The sequence below is a fragment of the Coffea arabica genome, chromosome 2e (assembly GCF_036785885.1).
Source record: "Coffea arabica cultivar ET-39 chromosome 2e, Coffea Arabica ET-39 HiFi, whole genome shotgun sequence".
In the NCBI taxonomy this organism is placed as follows: Eukaryota; Viridiplantae; Streptophyta; class Magnoliopsida; order Gentianales; family Rubiaceae; genus Coffea; species Coffea arabica.
The window spans coordinates 76,224,493-76,239,467 of NC_092313.1; the positions used below are offsets into that span (position 1 = coordinate 76,224,493).

Genomic DNA, 14,975 nt, shown 5'->3' on the forward strand with positions numbered 1-14,975 from the left:
CCAAACGCTCCTCCCATTGGACGGGGCTAGGAATTGCATCACATCACCCTCATTTTTGCCTTCTTTACTTTTGGGATGACTGATAGAACTACGATGTCGTTTAAGGATGAGTAACCCCAAAAAAGTGACGGTAAAATCATAGCGTCGGCGATTTTCCAAATCCTGCGGCGGCATAGGCAGAAACGACACCGTTTTCGGAATTGAAGTCTACTATAAAAAAAGAAAAAAAGAAAAAAAGAATCATTGGCCAACTTCCGCTCCCCTTTCCCCTTGAAGATTCCCCGCACGAAGCTCCGACTTTTTGACCTAAAAATTTCCCCAAGCGGCGAATCAATCAACGCCGGCCATCAACCAATCTGACCATGGAAATGAATCAAGAATCAACAGGCATCCATCAAATCCTCCTCAAACTCCTCGACGGAACTCACCGATTCCTCAATTTCACCACCCCAATCATCACCACCCATTCCCTAAAGCAACGAATCCAAACCCTAACATTCGTCCCCTCCCACCACCAACTCCTCCTCCTTCTTGGCCAGTCCAACTGCCCCCCCGCCCTCCTTACCGACGATCACAAAACCCTCAATCTAAGTCCCTCTTCCGGGCCCCACTGCAAAACCCAGGATTTAGATGGGAACTCCCGATTCCCTTTGGTGGTTCACCTGTTGCTCCGGCTCAGGGGTGGGAAAGGTGGGTTTGGGTCGTTATTGAGGGGGGCGGCCACCAAAGCCGGACAGAAGAAGACTAACAATTTTGACGCGTGTCGGGATATGAGTGGCCGGAGGCTGAGGCATGTCAATGCGGAGAAGAAGTTGGAGGAGTGGAGGGCGGAGGCCGAGGAAAGGAAGCTGGAGAAGATTGCCGAGGAGTTTATTAAGAAGAAGGCCAAAGAGATGGTTAAGAACGGGAAGGGTAAAGGGGGTGTGGATACGGATAAGTATGTTCTGAAGTATAGAGAGGATTCTGCTAAGTGTATGCAGGAGGTTGAGAGGTCGGTTAGGGAGTCGCTCAAAGGCCTCGTGTCTTCTTCCACGAAGAAGAAGAAAAGAGCTTCCAAGGGCAATGAGTCTGATGCCAAGAGGTTCAAGATATGGTAAGTTATTTTACTAGATTATATATCTTATTTGTTCCCTTTCAGTTGCATGTGCTTTTACCGTATAGCTTTTTTGAAATTGAAGTTGCATGCTCATAGACAGATTGACCCTGACATTATCTGTCAAGTTAATAGTAGCATAATTGTCAGGAGAGAGAGTTTTGTAGAGACTCGCATTCCTTTGTTTTTCTTCTGTAATCAAGTGTTCGTTACTGAGGTTATTATCTTGAGTCATTGTTGTGGGTAGAATCAACTTTTCAGATGTCAGCTGTCCAGCAAGTCATTGGTGCGTGTTTTGTTTGTGAGTGAATTAAAGGTTGTTAGCGTGGGAATTATATGGAATTAGCAAGAATATAATTGAAGGGTTCTTGACTGCAAATCACAAGAAGTGGGTGGGGTAATTGATGCATGCGTGATCAAGGTTTTCTCATGGAAGCATTTTGACTGGAATAGGTGGTGACTGTAAAACTTTGAATTTGCCTTTGTGCTCTCTCACTGGCCAATATGGAAAGAGTATGTTGTGCATTAGAAAATTAGAAAGGCGTGTAGTCCCAGACTCCCAGGGGCTGAGTTTAGAACACCTCGCTCTTTATACACTCTCTTTTGGCAAAAATTTTTGTGGAATTTATTTATTTTATGATAAAAGTATCAAAGACAAGTAAATGAATAAATAAAAATAAAAAAATGTATTGTTTTCTGCCTTGAACATTTTGGTCTGTCAGAGTTGCAAATGCAATGCAAAACTTTGTCTTGATAGATATTGTTATAGATAAAAGGAAATTTTTTTTTTTAACTTGACTAGTTATTGACCATCTCGTCTAATTTGCTTTTAGCAGGTTTGGTAAGAGAAAAGTAGCTGGTAGTGATAGTGAGGATGACAGTGATGAGGATGAGGATGAGAACAACAAATCTGTTGTTATAGATAAAGGGGATCAATCAGACTCCAGTAAAGAAGCTGAAGGAAGTTCTGATTCTGTTACAGAGGCTCGACGTGATGCGATTTCATCCGATACTGGCCCTTCTGAAAGCAGCTCTGAGGAAGAGAAGGACAATACTGTTAAAGAGGGTCGAGAATCTGGCGAAAGTGAGGTTGATCTCGTGGAAGCCGCAACTGTGATTGAACTTGAACTAGGAACTTTGGAAGAGAAGACTTTACAGGATGGAGACAAACTTTCCTTGCAGGCATCTGTTGTGGGAATTGGAACTATCCATGCCAAAAAGGAACCTTCTGATAAATCCTGTTTATCTGATGCGGGTGGTAGAGTTAGCCAGGCACCAACACAGTCTATTTCAGGGGAGGATGAGGCGTCAGCTGTTGTAGCCAGCAATGATTCTATCTCTAATCTGGCTATGCACGATGAAGTGGTGACAACTATAAATGCAGAGGCCTTGAATTTGGAGAAGCCAATTAATCTTGAAGAAATTAATTCAGCTGCTGAACTTGAGGTATTGTGCTTTCATAAACTCTATTTAGGCTATTTTCCTTTGCTATTTGACTAATTTAAGTAGTTTTTTGTGATTCTGCTTTCTCATATATATACTTAATCTATAGAAATAATGTTTGCCATACTTGCATATCTGTTTTACTAAAATTGTTTTTAATATTTTTATAAAGGCATTTCAAGGATTAGCACACAGGAAAAGGAGGTGGGCCCATTATTTAAATTGTAAAATTACCACCCACCCCCTAAATTGCAGCACTTCAAAATTACAGAAATCTCCTGTAACCTTCTTGTTGATATCTGTTGCACATTTTGTGCAAAACATGCCAAATGGAAGAACCTCAACGTTGTATCAGTGCACTAAGGGCTAGTTTTCTTACCCCTTGACTAGCATGTCTTCCATGTTTAATTCAAAAAGTTTAATGGTACAAAAGTTATCTTGAACTAATTGTCTTGTGAGAGGTCGTGAAGAAATAAAATAGATTTCGAAGAGATGATAGTGATGGCTATTCTTTTCATAAAGAGGTAAGGGTACTTAATGCAACCGTAAAGAGATATTTTCAACTTTGTGGCAGTCTTTTTTTGGTCTTCAGCTTTGCCTCGATCAAACTGTAGTGACAAATTTCATGCTTTTTAGCTTTTATTCTTGTAGTTCTAATTGGCTACTATTGTTTGATCTTATTGGCATCTTTATACCACAAGTTTGACTCAAGCTTCTAGGTTGCTAATCTTTTTACTTGAAGTTGTGTCAGTCAAAGCTATCTGATCATTTCAAGTGATGCGCTTCTTGTAGTTTCGTGATGATTTTATTAAAGGAAAAATGCAGTAGTAGCAATTCTTGATGGCTAATCTGTTATTTTACATTACTCAGATCACAACTAGAGACTGCGTATGCTTGATGAGAACTGGAGTTTGAGTTCTTCCCATTATTAAATTTGAGCTAACTGTGGTGATACCATTACTGGTTTTAGGTTCTTGGTTTGGAAAGGTTGAAATCAGAGCTTCAAGCACGAGGACTAAAATGTGGAGGTACTTTGCAAGAACGTGCAGCAAGGCTTTTTCTGCTCAAAACTACCCCTGTAGAGAAGCTTCCAAAGAAGTTACTTGCCAAGAAGTGAAATTATTTGGAATATTGTTATTTGTAGAGATGCCAAATCGAATAACCTGGAGAGATGCTTGCATTATCATAACTGCAACCTTGTGTCCTGCTGGATTGTCCTGTACCGTGTTTACTTATGCAAAGGATGTTTTACATTTGTGTTAAAAAAAGTTAATTGTGAGCCTTAGTATTAGGTCCTAACGAAAAAAATATTGACGAGTTCTGGAGAAGCGTTGACGCTGTGTAAGGTTTAAGCCGTATGGCCCATCAAGCATAAGATTGTATATTTTCTCATCCGGACTTTATTGCATAATCGAGTGATCTGCATTTCCTGTCTACCCTTTCTGGAGCCAATGGCATCTTTTCAATTTCAGCCGGGAAGCTAATTGACATTTAACGCTTAGGTCAGTGGAAAAGCAATGGAATGTCTAATTTGAGGTCAAAATACCCCAGTTGGGAGTAGGAACGGATGTGCATAAATTATTTACCCGTCGAGCACTTTTTGTTTTGCACGGGAGGTATAACAGATAGTTTTAATTTCTGACATCTCCTGTTGGCTCTCTCTACGATTGAGGGTGATAATTCTCTCCAATTGCCAGTGGGAACTGTACCATGTAGCGTAAATGCTTGCTTAAGGAATATAAACATCAGAACAACAACAGTAGATACCAACACAATATAACACATGAAAATTTAACAAATTTTTTGGACACAAGTTCCAATGAAAGAAAAGATTTGTTGTGCTCTTATTATTATTATTATCTTAATGTCTATATTTATTATTTTAACGTTTACATTTATTTTGATAGTGTCCACACTACATTGTACAATTGTCACTAGTGATAATAATTATAAAGGCTGTTGGTCCATTGGTTTGGGATCAATTGCCTTACAATAGTCAATTGTTAGTGGAACTTGTACCATCTAGTATGGACGCTAAAATAACAATATGCACAAACATAATTAACATTTTTTTACTACAAATGTTAGCAACTACATTTAGGCACTGCCAGCAAATTGCAGTAAAGAAATTCTTGAGAGCTGAAATAGCAGGTAGCAAATGACAAGTGACAAATCTTTCGGAATTATAGAGAATAACTTTTAGACTAAAAATTTCATCTATAAACTGTGTTGTTGTTTCAGAAAAATAGAGACAAATTCAGGCTAAAAAGTCTTTTTTATACATTGTGACGGAGGTTTTTTCAATTCAATATTTTTCCTCAAGAAAAGAATCTAGTGCTACGTCCATCTTGTGTTTAGAACTTTAGTAGGTAGGTATGTGCAACCTCTAAAAAAAAAAAAAAAAATTCCCAGAGCTAGGACAAGGAAAAGAACTCATCTTAACGGGGCAGACCGGGTCATGTAGATTTCACGAGTTAAAGAGTAGCAGGGCTAGGAGAATTTCTGCAAACTGGACATGACCCATTCAATCGCAACCATTCATCAATGCAATCAGCATGGAAACAGTGGAGGCAATCGGGTATGCACCTGATTGCGTCTTTAGGGCGGTAATCTTGTAGACATATAGGGCAAGTAACATCAGCAAACCCTGGAAGGCGTCGGCTTTCGCCAAGAACTACTCTCTCATAGGTTTCAATAGTGGAATCATCGAGGCCTGCCACCGCCACTGCCGTGGTGGGTTGCGGTGCTACAGTAGCTGCGGTATTATTCTCCCGCTGAAGCCTGCGGGCTCTCATATCCGCCACGCATTTGTAACAATATAGACTCACTGAACAAGAAACGGCTGGTATAACAACAGACAGCGCAATAATTCTGAAGATTTCTAGACCTCTTGAACCTGCATATCAAATTCACGATTCAGCCGCGGTAGTAATGAATTCTTTCTCATCCATGTAATATCATTCATAATACAAGTACTACATACTATATTATATTCACCTGCGTGCAACGGGGTTAGACCTAATCTCGGCTCAGCATTAAACTTGGTTATCCCAACCTACCTCCTTCACCCGTCAGAGTAGTAAATACGAGTTTTTAATGAACTGATACATCATCCTCTTTTAGATATCTTTCAGCTGTAATCGAGATGACAAATTTTACCCTTCACGTCTCAAGTGCATTCACTTTAATGCCTATGGTTTATAACCTTTATATTGTTTCTGGTAAAGTCAAAGTGGACAAAATCCTAGTAGCATTAAATTACCACTAAAATTAATAATTAAAAAAAAAAGAGAGAGAAGAGAAAGGAGGAGGGAGAGAGATTGACCAATATCAGGAGTTAAACCCTGGATAACCACCGTCCCTCACCAAGAATATGTTGACCCAATCAGAATGTCAGAACTTCCTTCAAGCTTTATGCAACTCATTAATTTTGAACTTCGCATGTTTACACACTCAAGATTATTATTAGCTGCACAAAATTGGGTAAAAACACCCAAAAACTGAAGAATGAGTATCTTTACCTGTTACAGGATCAAAACAGATGATCTCTCGGCTCGTGCTATTTGCAAACCCACAAAATTCGCCTTTTGCTTCACAACCTGAACAACTTGGAAGATCCCAAGACAATAGAAGATCACCATCAAGTCTAGATTGGAAACCAACCTCATTTTCATTCGGCCAAGAAATTGGAATTGGCAAAGTAACAAGTACAGCACACATGTTCATTGCTCTGGCAAGAGTCGGGGAAATAGCTACTATGGACGTTGTGGAGTTGCTAAGGCAATCAATAGCGGTGAGCTTAGACCTGACGAGGTCTGAAGAACAACTAAGGATGGTGTAATTTCGAGAATAAGCGGCCATGAAAGGAGAAGACGACAGGTTTAGGTTGAAAAGACGTCTTGGTAGGCAACCATTTGGATCATAGAGCTGTATTTCTTGTGTGAGATAATTGATATCGCGCACATAAAAATCTCCAGAGTATGGAAGAGTAAGGATTGGAATACCTTGCGTGGTGCAACTCAGATCAAAACCTGGATAGCCACAGTTTTGAGGTTGTTGTCCTACGTTGAAAGGAAACCTTATGCTGAAGCTGTTGTAGCCACAGTCAGAAGCTGGGCAATCATTTCTTGCATAGATGACCAAAAAGAGGAGGAAAAGAACCCAGGTGACTATCAGAATGCCCATATGCTTAAAGATTTCACCACGAGCAGGATTTTAGATCCTTTAGAATTATAAGCACTGTTTATGCTGAGGATTATATCACTAAAATATTACTTTCCAAAAGTCAATACATTGTGGTGAGTTGAGATGCTGTGGGCCATTCCAATGACACTCGGGAATAAAAGTCAGACGAAAGCCACATAATTTAACCGCGGATAAGAGCAAATGGCAATAGAATCTCTTTGGGTGTTTGGACAAGCAACAGAATGGAGAAGCATTCAGTGCTATTTTTGAGACAATGCAGCCCTAATGTCATGAAAAGAAGTTTAAGCGGAAGATGCATTGTAAATTAAACCTAACAATTTCACATTACTATAACGAAACTTGCTTACAATATTCATGCATATTATTGTTGCATTGCTCCTGCTCAGCTTCAATACATGCTGGCAGAATCATTGACATGACATTGTTTACAAGACTAAAGTCCGTTATCTTACAAAAGAAGAGTTCTACTAATTATTACCGAGCAGACATTGACTGAATAGTTTGGTATCTGCATCCTTGCACTGGTTCTTTTTTAAAGGGTCTATGTACATGAAAGAAAAACTGGACACTTTAGAACTGTTTCCTTTTTTTTTCGTATGGCAGAAAATAGACCTAACTGCACCATCTGTTGAGGTATTAAATGCAGAAGTAGACTTCACGAAAAGAACCAAGTGACCCAAAATCTATCGCTGTAAACATCCAAATAAAATGCACAAATCTAAGCGTTTCACATGCATTGAGACCACAATTGTTCTTAAATCTTTCTATCTGCTACAGTTTTAATATGATATACGGTCCTTTCTATTGATCCATTCCCTCTAAGAAATATATTAAGTTACTGCCCGATATTAAAAATATGAAATTGTTAGCTCTTATGATACCCCATAAGTATTTGATATCAACTTATGGATCTAAAAGTCAAATGAGAGGCAAGCAAAAACCTGGAAAACTTGTCGTACTGTAGTAGTGAAAACCAATTACAACAGAATGGAGGTTTCATCAAATATTGAAACCTGTTAAGTAGTAGCAACAGCTGAACTACAAGTATTTTTAGGAAAAAAAAAACTGTTAAATAGATTGGACTAGTTCACTCAAATTTCCAAAGAGAACCTAGAAGGCAAAACCTATAAATACATCAATATATGCTTATCCTTCTTCAAGTTCAACTCAAATTCACTATTCTAAAATACCAAACTCAAATTTTCAAAAAATAAGTAAATAAACTAAAATTAACCAGAATTAATCAGAACAGCCTAAAGTTAATAGTACAAATATATTCCGCACTACATGAAGTTCATTTGCGCGGGTCAGGAAAGCATTGAACTCCAAGTTTTATCAGCCTTCAGAAATTTATGCACCGTGTAAACAAAATCCGAAATTAAGAGAGAGAGAGAGAGAGAGCCAAACAAATTTCCAGAGAGAAGGCTTTAGAACCAGAGGGCGAAGATGGAGTCAGAAGTGACGAGATGAGAGGAGGATTTTTCAAAGAGGATCGATGGCGCAGCTGGAGCTGATTGGTTTAATCCTTCGAACTTGCAAATTGCCCGGTTCTCTCTGGCGATCAGAGAGAGAGAGAGAGAGAGTTCAAAAGTTAAAAGCGTGAAGTTGTGGTAATGGAGCAAACGAATTATAGCTATTCATGGGCGCGGGAACGTTTGGATACGAAGTTCGGATTGCTAGGCTGAATTGAAGGGCTCGGACATGGGAGCAATTGAGAACTTCAATGGGAATATTTGTTTTTTTTTTTTTTGAAGATTTTAAATGCAGAATTTCCTACTCGTAACGCCTCTAGAGACTTAACCATCCAACTCGAGGCGTAAATTAATAAAGTTACTCAATTCGAACTCATGGATGATTCGATCAAATTACTCTTACTTTACCATCCAACTACAGATGTAAATTAATTTAGTTACTCAATTTAGACTCACGAGTAGCTCGGTTAAAGGTTTGACTTGAAATCAGTTTGAAATTTGAGTTACTTAATAAGATAATCGAGTCAAACTCAAGTAAAAAAAATCAAATCTCGAGTATTCATCGAATCTTATTGAGTAGTATATTTGTTATCTAATTTTTACCTATTTATTGTAAAATTATAAGTTTTTCTAAAAATATTGAGCTTCAGAACTCGATTGAGCTCAATTTGGTGGACCTCTAGCTTCAGCTCGAGTAAGGTGAAATAAGCTCGATCTCAAATTTAAGCTCAACTTTGTATAACTCGATGAGCTCGAGTTCAAATTCATGTTCAAGCATTTCTACTCAACATTCGAGCTCAACTCAATTCGATAGTAGCACTACACCTAGTCCAACCCTCCCTACAGTGGGATGGGATTGCAGACATGCAACTCTTTATTTGTTAATTTGTTTATCATTTTAAAGGGAAAATTGTGATTCTCTCTTTTCTCCTTGTTTTGGTGAATTTTGTGTTTATAAAACGTTATGATTTAAGTTGAAATCAAAAAGATTATCCGTGTTTAAATTTGAATATTTCTATTTTACTTACATATGTCATTTTACGTGTTTCTTAAACGTCGATTTAGTGCAATAACGTTTATCAGTTCTTGCAACAACAAAAGTCACCAAAAAAAAAAAAAAAAACAGCAGCAATATTTCTGAAACAGGCTGAGGCCTAATTATGAAAACAAACTGGGCATTTTAGTTGAGAAGCCCCTACGGCAGGCGTGGAGGCAATCATTTTCTGCAACAAATGACAGGAGAGAGGGGGACAAGGATCAAGAGGACTCTAGGAAATGTCCATATGCTTGAAGATTTTATCAGGGGAAGGGACTTTAAACATACGAGCACTTATACGAGGATTACATCAATCATATACTCTTCGAAGTCAATACTTTATGGTAAGATGCTGTGGGTGACAAATTGGAATATACCAAGGCAGAAGATAGCCATGTACTTTACCAAGGAATAAAATATCTGTTTGGAGTTTGGACACACTCAACGTGCAACGACATATAAGAGCAAGGAAATGCTTCTACAGTGTAAATTATGAAGCTTCAATTGAAGATCCCTTGCGATTGAAGACCAAACATTTTCACATGACAAATAGGGAAAATTCTTTAAAATGTTCATGAATAATGGATATTGCTGCTGCTCAGATTGAATATATGCTGGCTCAATACTTGACGATGTTTACCTGACGAAGTCCAATATCATTTCGTGCAAAGAATATTGTCAATCAATTGTTACCAAAGCATACATGAATTACTGGACAGAACATCTTTGTACAACTTGTTTTTGTAAGGGAGTATGCACATGAAACTATGGACTCTGTGAAGTGAACCTGACTGCATCTTTTGGTTAGATATTCCTAGCACTAGAACAAAAATCAGGGAGAAAGAAATATCTGAAACTTCATTGGGTCGAAGAGAGGCCGTCGGATTAGCTAAGCTTGTCATATCTGGAAAAGATCACAGAAGCTGCTTTGATATTCTGATCGCGATGATTTTACCACCTTTTCCAGCTCTCATTGCATGATATTTGACATGTAGACCTGCAACAGCGAACAAATAGGAAAAGAAAAGCAGCATTAGCTTCTCTTGACTGTAAGATTGGGGATTCAAACGTTAATTGGTAAAAGGAACTGATCAAAACTAATCTGGGCGGAAATTATCAATATACCCCACAGTTTTACCTTCATTCGTTTGTAGATTGGTGTTCACAGCTACTGCATGATAAGTTATAATGGCTTTTGGTTGCCAGTCATTTGCTTTTGCCACCCAAGACTTGAGATTAAAGACTTCTGAGATTTCATACGTATCAGAGCAGAGACACACGTTTTTAGTGTGGGGCAGTAACTTAGCATAAGTAATAAACGAAAGGGGAAAAAATGGATTATTTATAATTCCAACATTTCTGCAGAGAGTCAAATGTGTAGTTGCTAGTCCCCATCCCTGACAATAATCTTCTTCACAATATCTAGAAAATACTAGCGTCTTTTAGAAACAAATAAGGCCTCACTCAAGAGTATTAGCATGTAAAAAAATTTGATACTAATAAATACACATCTTTGGTACGTAACGGATAAAAACAAGTCACGGTTACCTGCAGTAGACTGATCATTCAGGTGCTTGATGTCAAAAATGCCACCAGTGGCTGCAGCAGCATGCTTCTTGTTCTCATGAGATCCCAGTAACTCATAATCCCAATTCCCCTCCAGGTATCCGTCGCAGAGGAACAGCTCAATATGCCTGGCATCCAATATTTGCATCGTTCCTGTACGACAAGGCAATATCATTTAGTGCAATCTTTTACAGTATATATAATCTCAACCTCCATAGATTGAACCAGTTCACAGGCAGACACAACTTAAGAGCTCAGTAATGCATGTTGTAACAAATAATTTGATCAGTGAAGGGAAAGCGAATCATATTTTGCTGTCCAAGGGTTATCATTTCGTCTTATTAAATATTGTTCCTTAGGTTCCAACAAAATAGCACCTGTGTCCTTTGCTTTATGCCTACTTTCCGTCAATGGTTGATTGAATTGTTTACACAATAAAAGCACATGGTGTCTAAAAGTTAACTGCACTGGAAGATCCAAACGATGAAGTCCTGCTGCTATAAACTTACATATAATATGCATCTATTTGACTTACCATCACAAGTATTCAGATCGCATACAGGACACCGAACAAGCTGTAAATCTGTTACATTGACCAGATAGACCAATTAGAAACTTAATTCTGAATCCAGTTTACCTACTAATGACAAATGCTGCTATTTGCAACACTAAGACATTTTGAAATTACCGGCCAACCAGATCCCAGTTTTGATATCATTCAATACAACACAGCCATTCAGCTGCAACATTTTCTCTAATGTCTCTCCTTTTGTACTTTTAGGCAGAGCACTTATATTCTCCGTCAGGAGTGCAGTGGGTGAGTCAAAAAGAAATGATCCAACACGCATCCAATCTGATTATTCAATAACCAAGTAAATCAATGTGTTTGGATTGAAATGTTTTGCAATAAAATAATTTACTTCACAAATTCTAATTACCTTTTTATCTCACATACATCACATCATAAAAAATGCTACAGTAATTATCTCAAATAAATCATCGAAATAAACTCCTATCCAAATTTAGCTGTTCTTCAAATTTATGTTGTGAGATAATATTTTTACAGCACAGAGTATATGGTTCTTCAAAAGATGTAATCTGATCTTACAAGCAAATATCATTAGCTCCCTGTTAAGTGTGGTTAATTCTATCAGACAGAAGTGAGACTCTATGATGGAATCAAACAGCAGAATGTGGCTGAATGAAGAAAAAATAAGGAGAACAGGTCTTGACATGCTCAATACTTCATCCATCAGCAGTCATCGTTTAATGACTTGAGTGCATGTGCTGGATTTCATATATGACACACCCACAAAAGCAACAAAAGGAGACAAACATTAGGACTTTCGAGTGGATGGTTTGGGATATCAAATTGAGTCTTGATAGCATTTGTCGCTATACTGAGAATGCCCTTGGAATGATTATAAAATTCAGAAGTGCGTGTATTATTCCCCAAAATTTGCATTAACTAGCAGCTAATGTAATCTTAAAGAACTTGATGCGCTACTGCAATCACCTAGTCATTAGAGTGAGAGTTTAGTTACTGTCAGAGCTATAACAAGAAACGATGGTTACCTATATGCTTCTCCTGCTGGCGGAACATGTAAGAATGACTTCCATCTGCAAAGTATAACCCATTAATTTGAGCAAATAACAATATTCCGAGAATATTTTTTTGACCCATATCTATTTGGAACACAATTTTAGGAATCAAAGGAGCAATATTACCAAAAGCCGTGGCATAGAGTTTTGTCCATTTGAATCCCACTTGTCGAGGATCGGGAACCTGGAGATCACGCAAGCAAGCATACTTCCATATGCTCTCATGCATCAGGATGCGATAGAACCACCGGCAAGTCAATGCAAGCATCAACAGAGATTTTCCATCTAAGAATTTGGCAATTTCTGTCCAAGCATCGTCTTCATACCTTTTAGATCAGACAAAGAATGTATTAGCAAGCTCATATACTATTTCCAAAATTAACCACCAGACCAAGCCAACCACAGTAGTAAGATATCTACTTGTTCTTAAAATTGTCATTACGACTGTTTCAGCTTCCTAAAATTTCTACAAACTTTAATCCTCCAATATCATGATGCTATTTAGTTACAGAACCACATGCACAGATAATTCACGACTGTTTCCACAGCTTAATAAACAAGTTACCAAAAGCAAGGTACAGTTAACTTTTTATGCTACTAATAATAAGTTAAGTTGAATAATCATGAGAAGTCATCCATGATCTAGAGAATTACCAAAGTCAATGCCAGAATCAGATATATTATTACATCAGACTTCGTGTTCAGGATTATAGAGCGAAACTTCTCGATCTATTAGTTGCACACAAAGGAATCTGAAGAAGAGAAATTAAAGACGCTGATGCATTTCAAACTGCGCACTATCGTACTCAAATTTCCAAATGTCTGCCTGATTTAGCACTCCAAATTCAAATTTTCAAAATAGTATGGATTCCAATTCAATTATCAAAATTTCAAAACAGTATGGATTCCAATTCAATTATCAAATTTATGTTGCTTTAATCATTCAAAATCTCTCATCATCTCCAAGTATAATAAAGCGAATTAGAAACTGAAGCAAATCTAAATTTAGGTAACACAAATTCACATCGCTGGGCCTAAATTGCATTGCGCATAACAGAGAAGCGCTAATATTCAAATGTCGACATTTTTTATGCATCACAAGCACATACAAATTTCAAACTACGTAGCAACAGAAACAGAATAGACTAATTTCTGGTCATTACGGCATCAGATCAAAAACCGATCACGTAATGCTTTTTTTAAACAAAAACTTTATTTAGCTAAAATCAAATCGAGTTACTAAAAGCTAATTAAATACTTCAACAGTCAATACGCCTCATATAAATCTAAATATTGGTGGAAAAAGTAATTAACCACCAGCTAAATTGAGTCAGAGAGAGAGAGAGCAGAAAAAACGGCCGCATGAAACCCAGAAGTACTGAAAAGATATTGCTAGCACAATTATTTTGAATTACAGAGAACCGATAGAGAATTAACTGAGTTTACGTGCTTTTGATCTCCGATCCGAAAATGATAATTCAACCGGAAGCTTAAGTAAAATCATTACCGAACCGAATTAAATATAGGCTTGCGCTGTTTGCGAAAAATAAATAAGTCTAGTTTTAGCTTGCTCGCAAGCTAAAACTAGACTGAGGAAGAGAGATAGAGAGAGAAAGAAGAACCAGGAGAAGCTTGAGTGAGGATTGAGATAAGACGATCGAGGAGATACGCAGCAGCTGATGGATTTTGTCCTTCGAATTCGCTTCCCCATTTTCTTCTCTGTCCGCGATGAAAGCCGCGTGAATTCGAGCAGTGGAGGAAATGAGGTGAATGAATGGATCGGAGGTATTTATAGGCGCGCGAACGTTAGGATTCAAATGGCTGAGCTGTTGGCTACGATTATATGATTGTTGGTGCATCGGAAACTTCAGTGGACTTGCAAAATTGCAATTTGTTGCTCTATGTGGTAAATGGATAACAAAATTAAAATTTTTTCCCTTCATTTTCAGTAGATGATTTTTATGGTAATACTAATTTAATTTCAATTGAAGTTAAATACAATTTATGCTCGAATGTGACTAATGTTCCTACTTTGCTCTGAGGTATAATTCGTTTTTAAAAAAAAAATATTAAATTGAATTTCGTATTATACTGTTTGTGTGATTTTGGTGTTCTCTTGTTATTAATCTGGCTTTATAGGGATTAGCAATAAAAGAAAAAGGATCAGAACCTACAAACGAAGAGTCTCATCTTTTGCTAAGCATTGTTGGACCAAGATAACCTTAATTTATTCTATATTTCAAAAAAGTGGAACTTGTACACAACTACCATTATATTGTTCAAGTGAAAATTGCATATACCCAAAATACCATGATATATTATAAAACATTGAATCTCAAATTGCCATTGATATTTTTGCCTTTATTATTATTATTATGTCTAATGGGTGCTCATTACGCACTCATTAAGTTATACTTCAGGTGTTAGATTTTTAGTAAATTGGCTCTATTTGGATTCAAGAGCTTTTCAAAAACTAGTTTTTCAAATACTATTTTTAAAAAGTACTCCAAAAAATACTCTAAAAGTAATCTAAATTTTTTTAAATGTTTAAAAAATA

At 37.4% G+C, this 14,975-nt stretch overlaps 3 protein-coding genes across 5 annotated transcripts; 1 reads left to right on the plus strand and 2 right to left on the minus strand.

The window, feature by feature from the left end:
- Positions 1-228: 228 nt before the first annotated feature.
- LOC140037119 (uncharacterized) lies at positions 229-3,972 on the plus strand. 2 transcript variants are annotated; one of them, XM_072081259.1, is made up of 3 exons: positions 229-1,093; positions 1,927-2,539; positions 3,507-3,972. In XM_072081259.1, the coding sequence occupies exons 1-3, from the start codon at positions 363-365 to the stop codon at positions 3,651-3,653; spliced, it is 1,491 nt and encodes a 496-aa protein (XP_071937360.1). In that variant the 5' UTR covers positions 229-362; the 3' UTR covers positions 3,654-3,972. The 2 variants fall into 2 exon arrangements, with proteins under 2 accessions (XP_071937360.1, XP_071937361.1); XM_072081260.1 differs by having other exon boundaries at positions 1,930-2,539.
- Positions 3,973-4,719: 747 nt separating this feature from the next.
- On the minus strand, positions 4,720-8,511 carry LOC140037120 (putative RING-H2 finger protein ATL21A). 2 transcript variants are annotated; one of them, XM_072081262.1, is made up of 3 exons: positions 6,541-8,511; positions 6,058-6,135; positions 4,720-5,432 (listed from the first exon to the last, which is right to left on the minus strand). In XM_072081262.1, the coding sequence occupies exons 1-3, from the start codon at positions 6,719-6,721 to the stop codon at positions 5,011-5,013; spliced, it is 681 nt and encodes a 226-aa protein (XP_071937363.1). In that variant the 5' UTR covers positions 6,722-8,511; the 3' UTR covers positions 4,720-5,010. The 2 variants fall into 2 exon arrangements, with proteins under 2 accessions (XP_071937363.1, XP_071937362.1); XM_072081261.1 differs by having other exon boundaries at positions 6,058-8,511.
- A 1,380-nt stretch (positions 8,512-9,891) lies between these two features.
- Positions 9,892-14,165, minus strand: LOC140037121 (probable F-box protein At3g61730). Its single transcript, XM_072081264.1, has 8 exons — positions 14,041-14,165; positions 12,545-12,744; positions 12,392-12,436; positions 11,505-11,669; positions 11,352-11,399; positions 10,799-10,969; positions 10,389-10,496; positions 9,892-10,247 (listed from the first exon to the last, which is right to left on the minus strand). Exons 1-8 carry the CDS (start codon positions 14,127-14,129, stop codon positions 10,165-10,167), a joined length of 909 nt encoding a protein of 302 aa, XP_071937365.1. The 5' UTR covers positions 14,130-14,165; the 3' UTR covers positions 9,892-10,164.
- Positions 14,166-14,975: the final 810 nt, after the last annotated feature.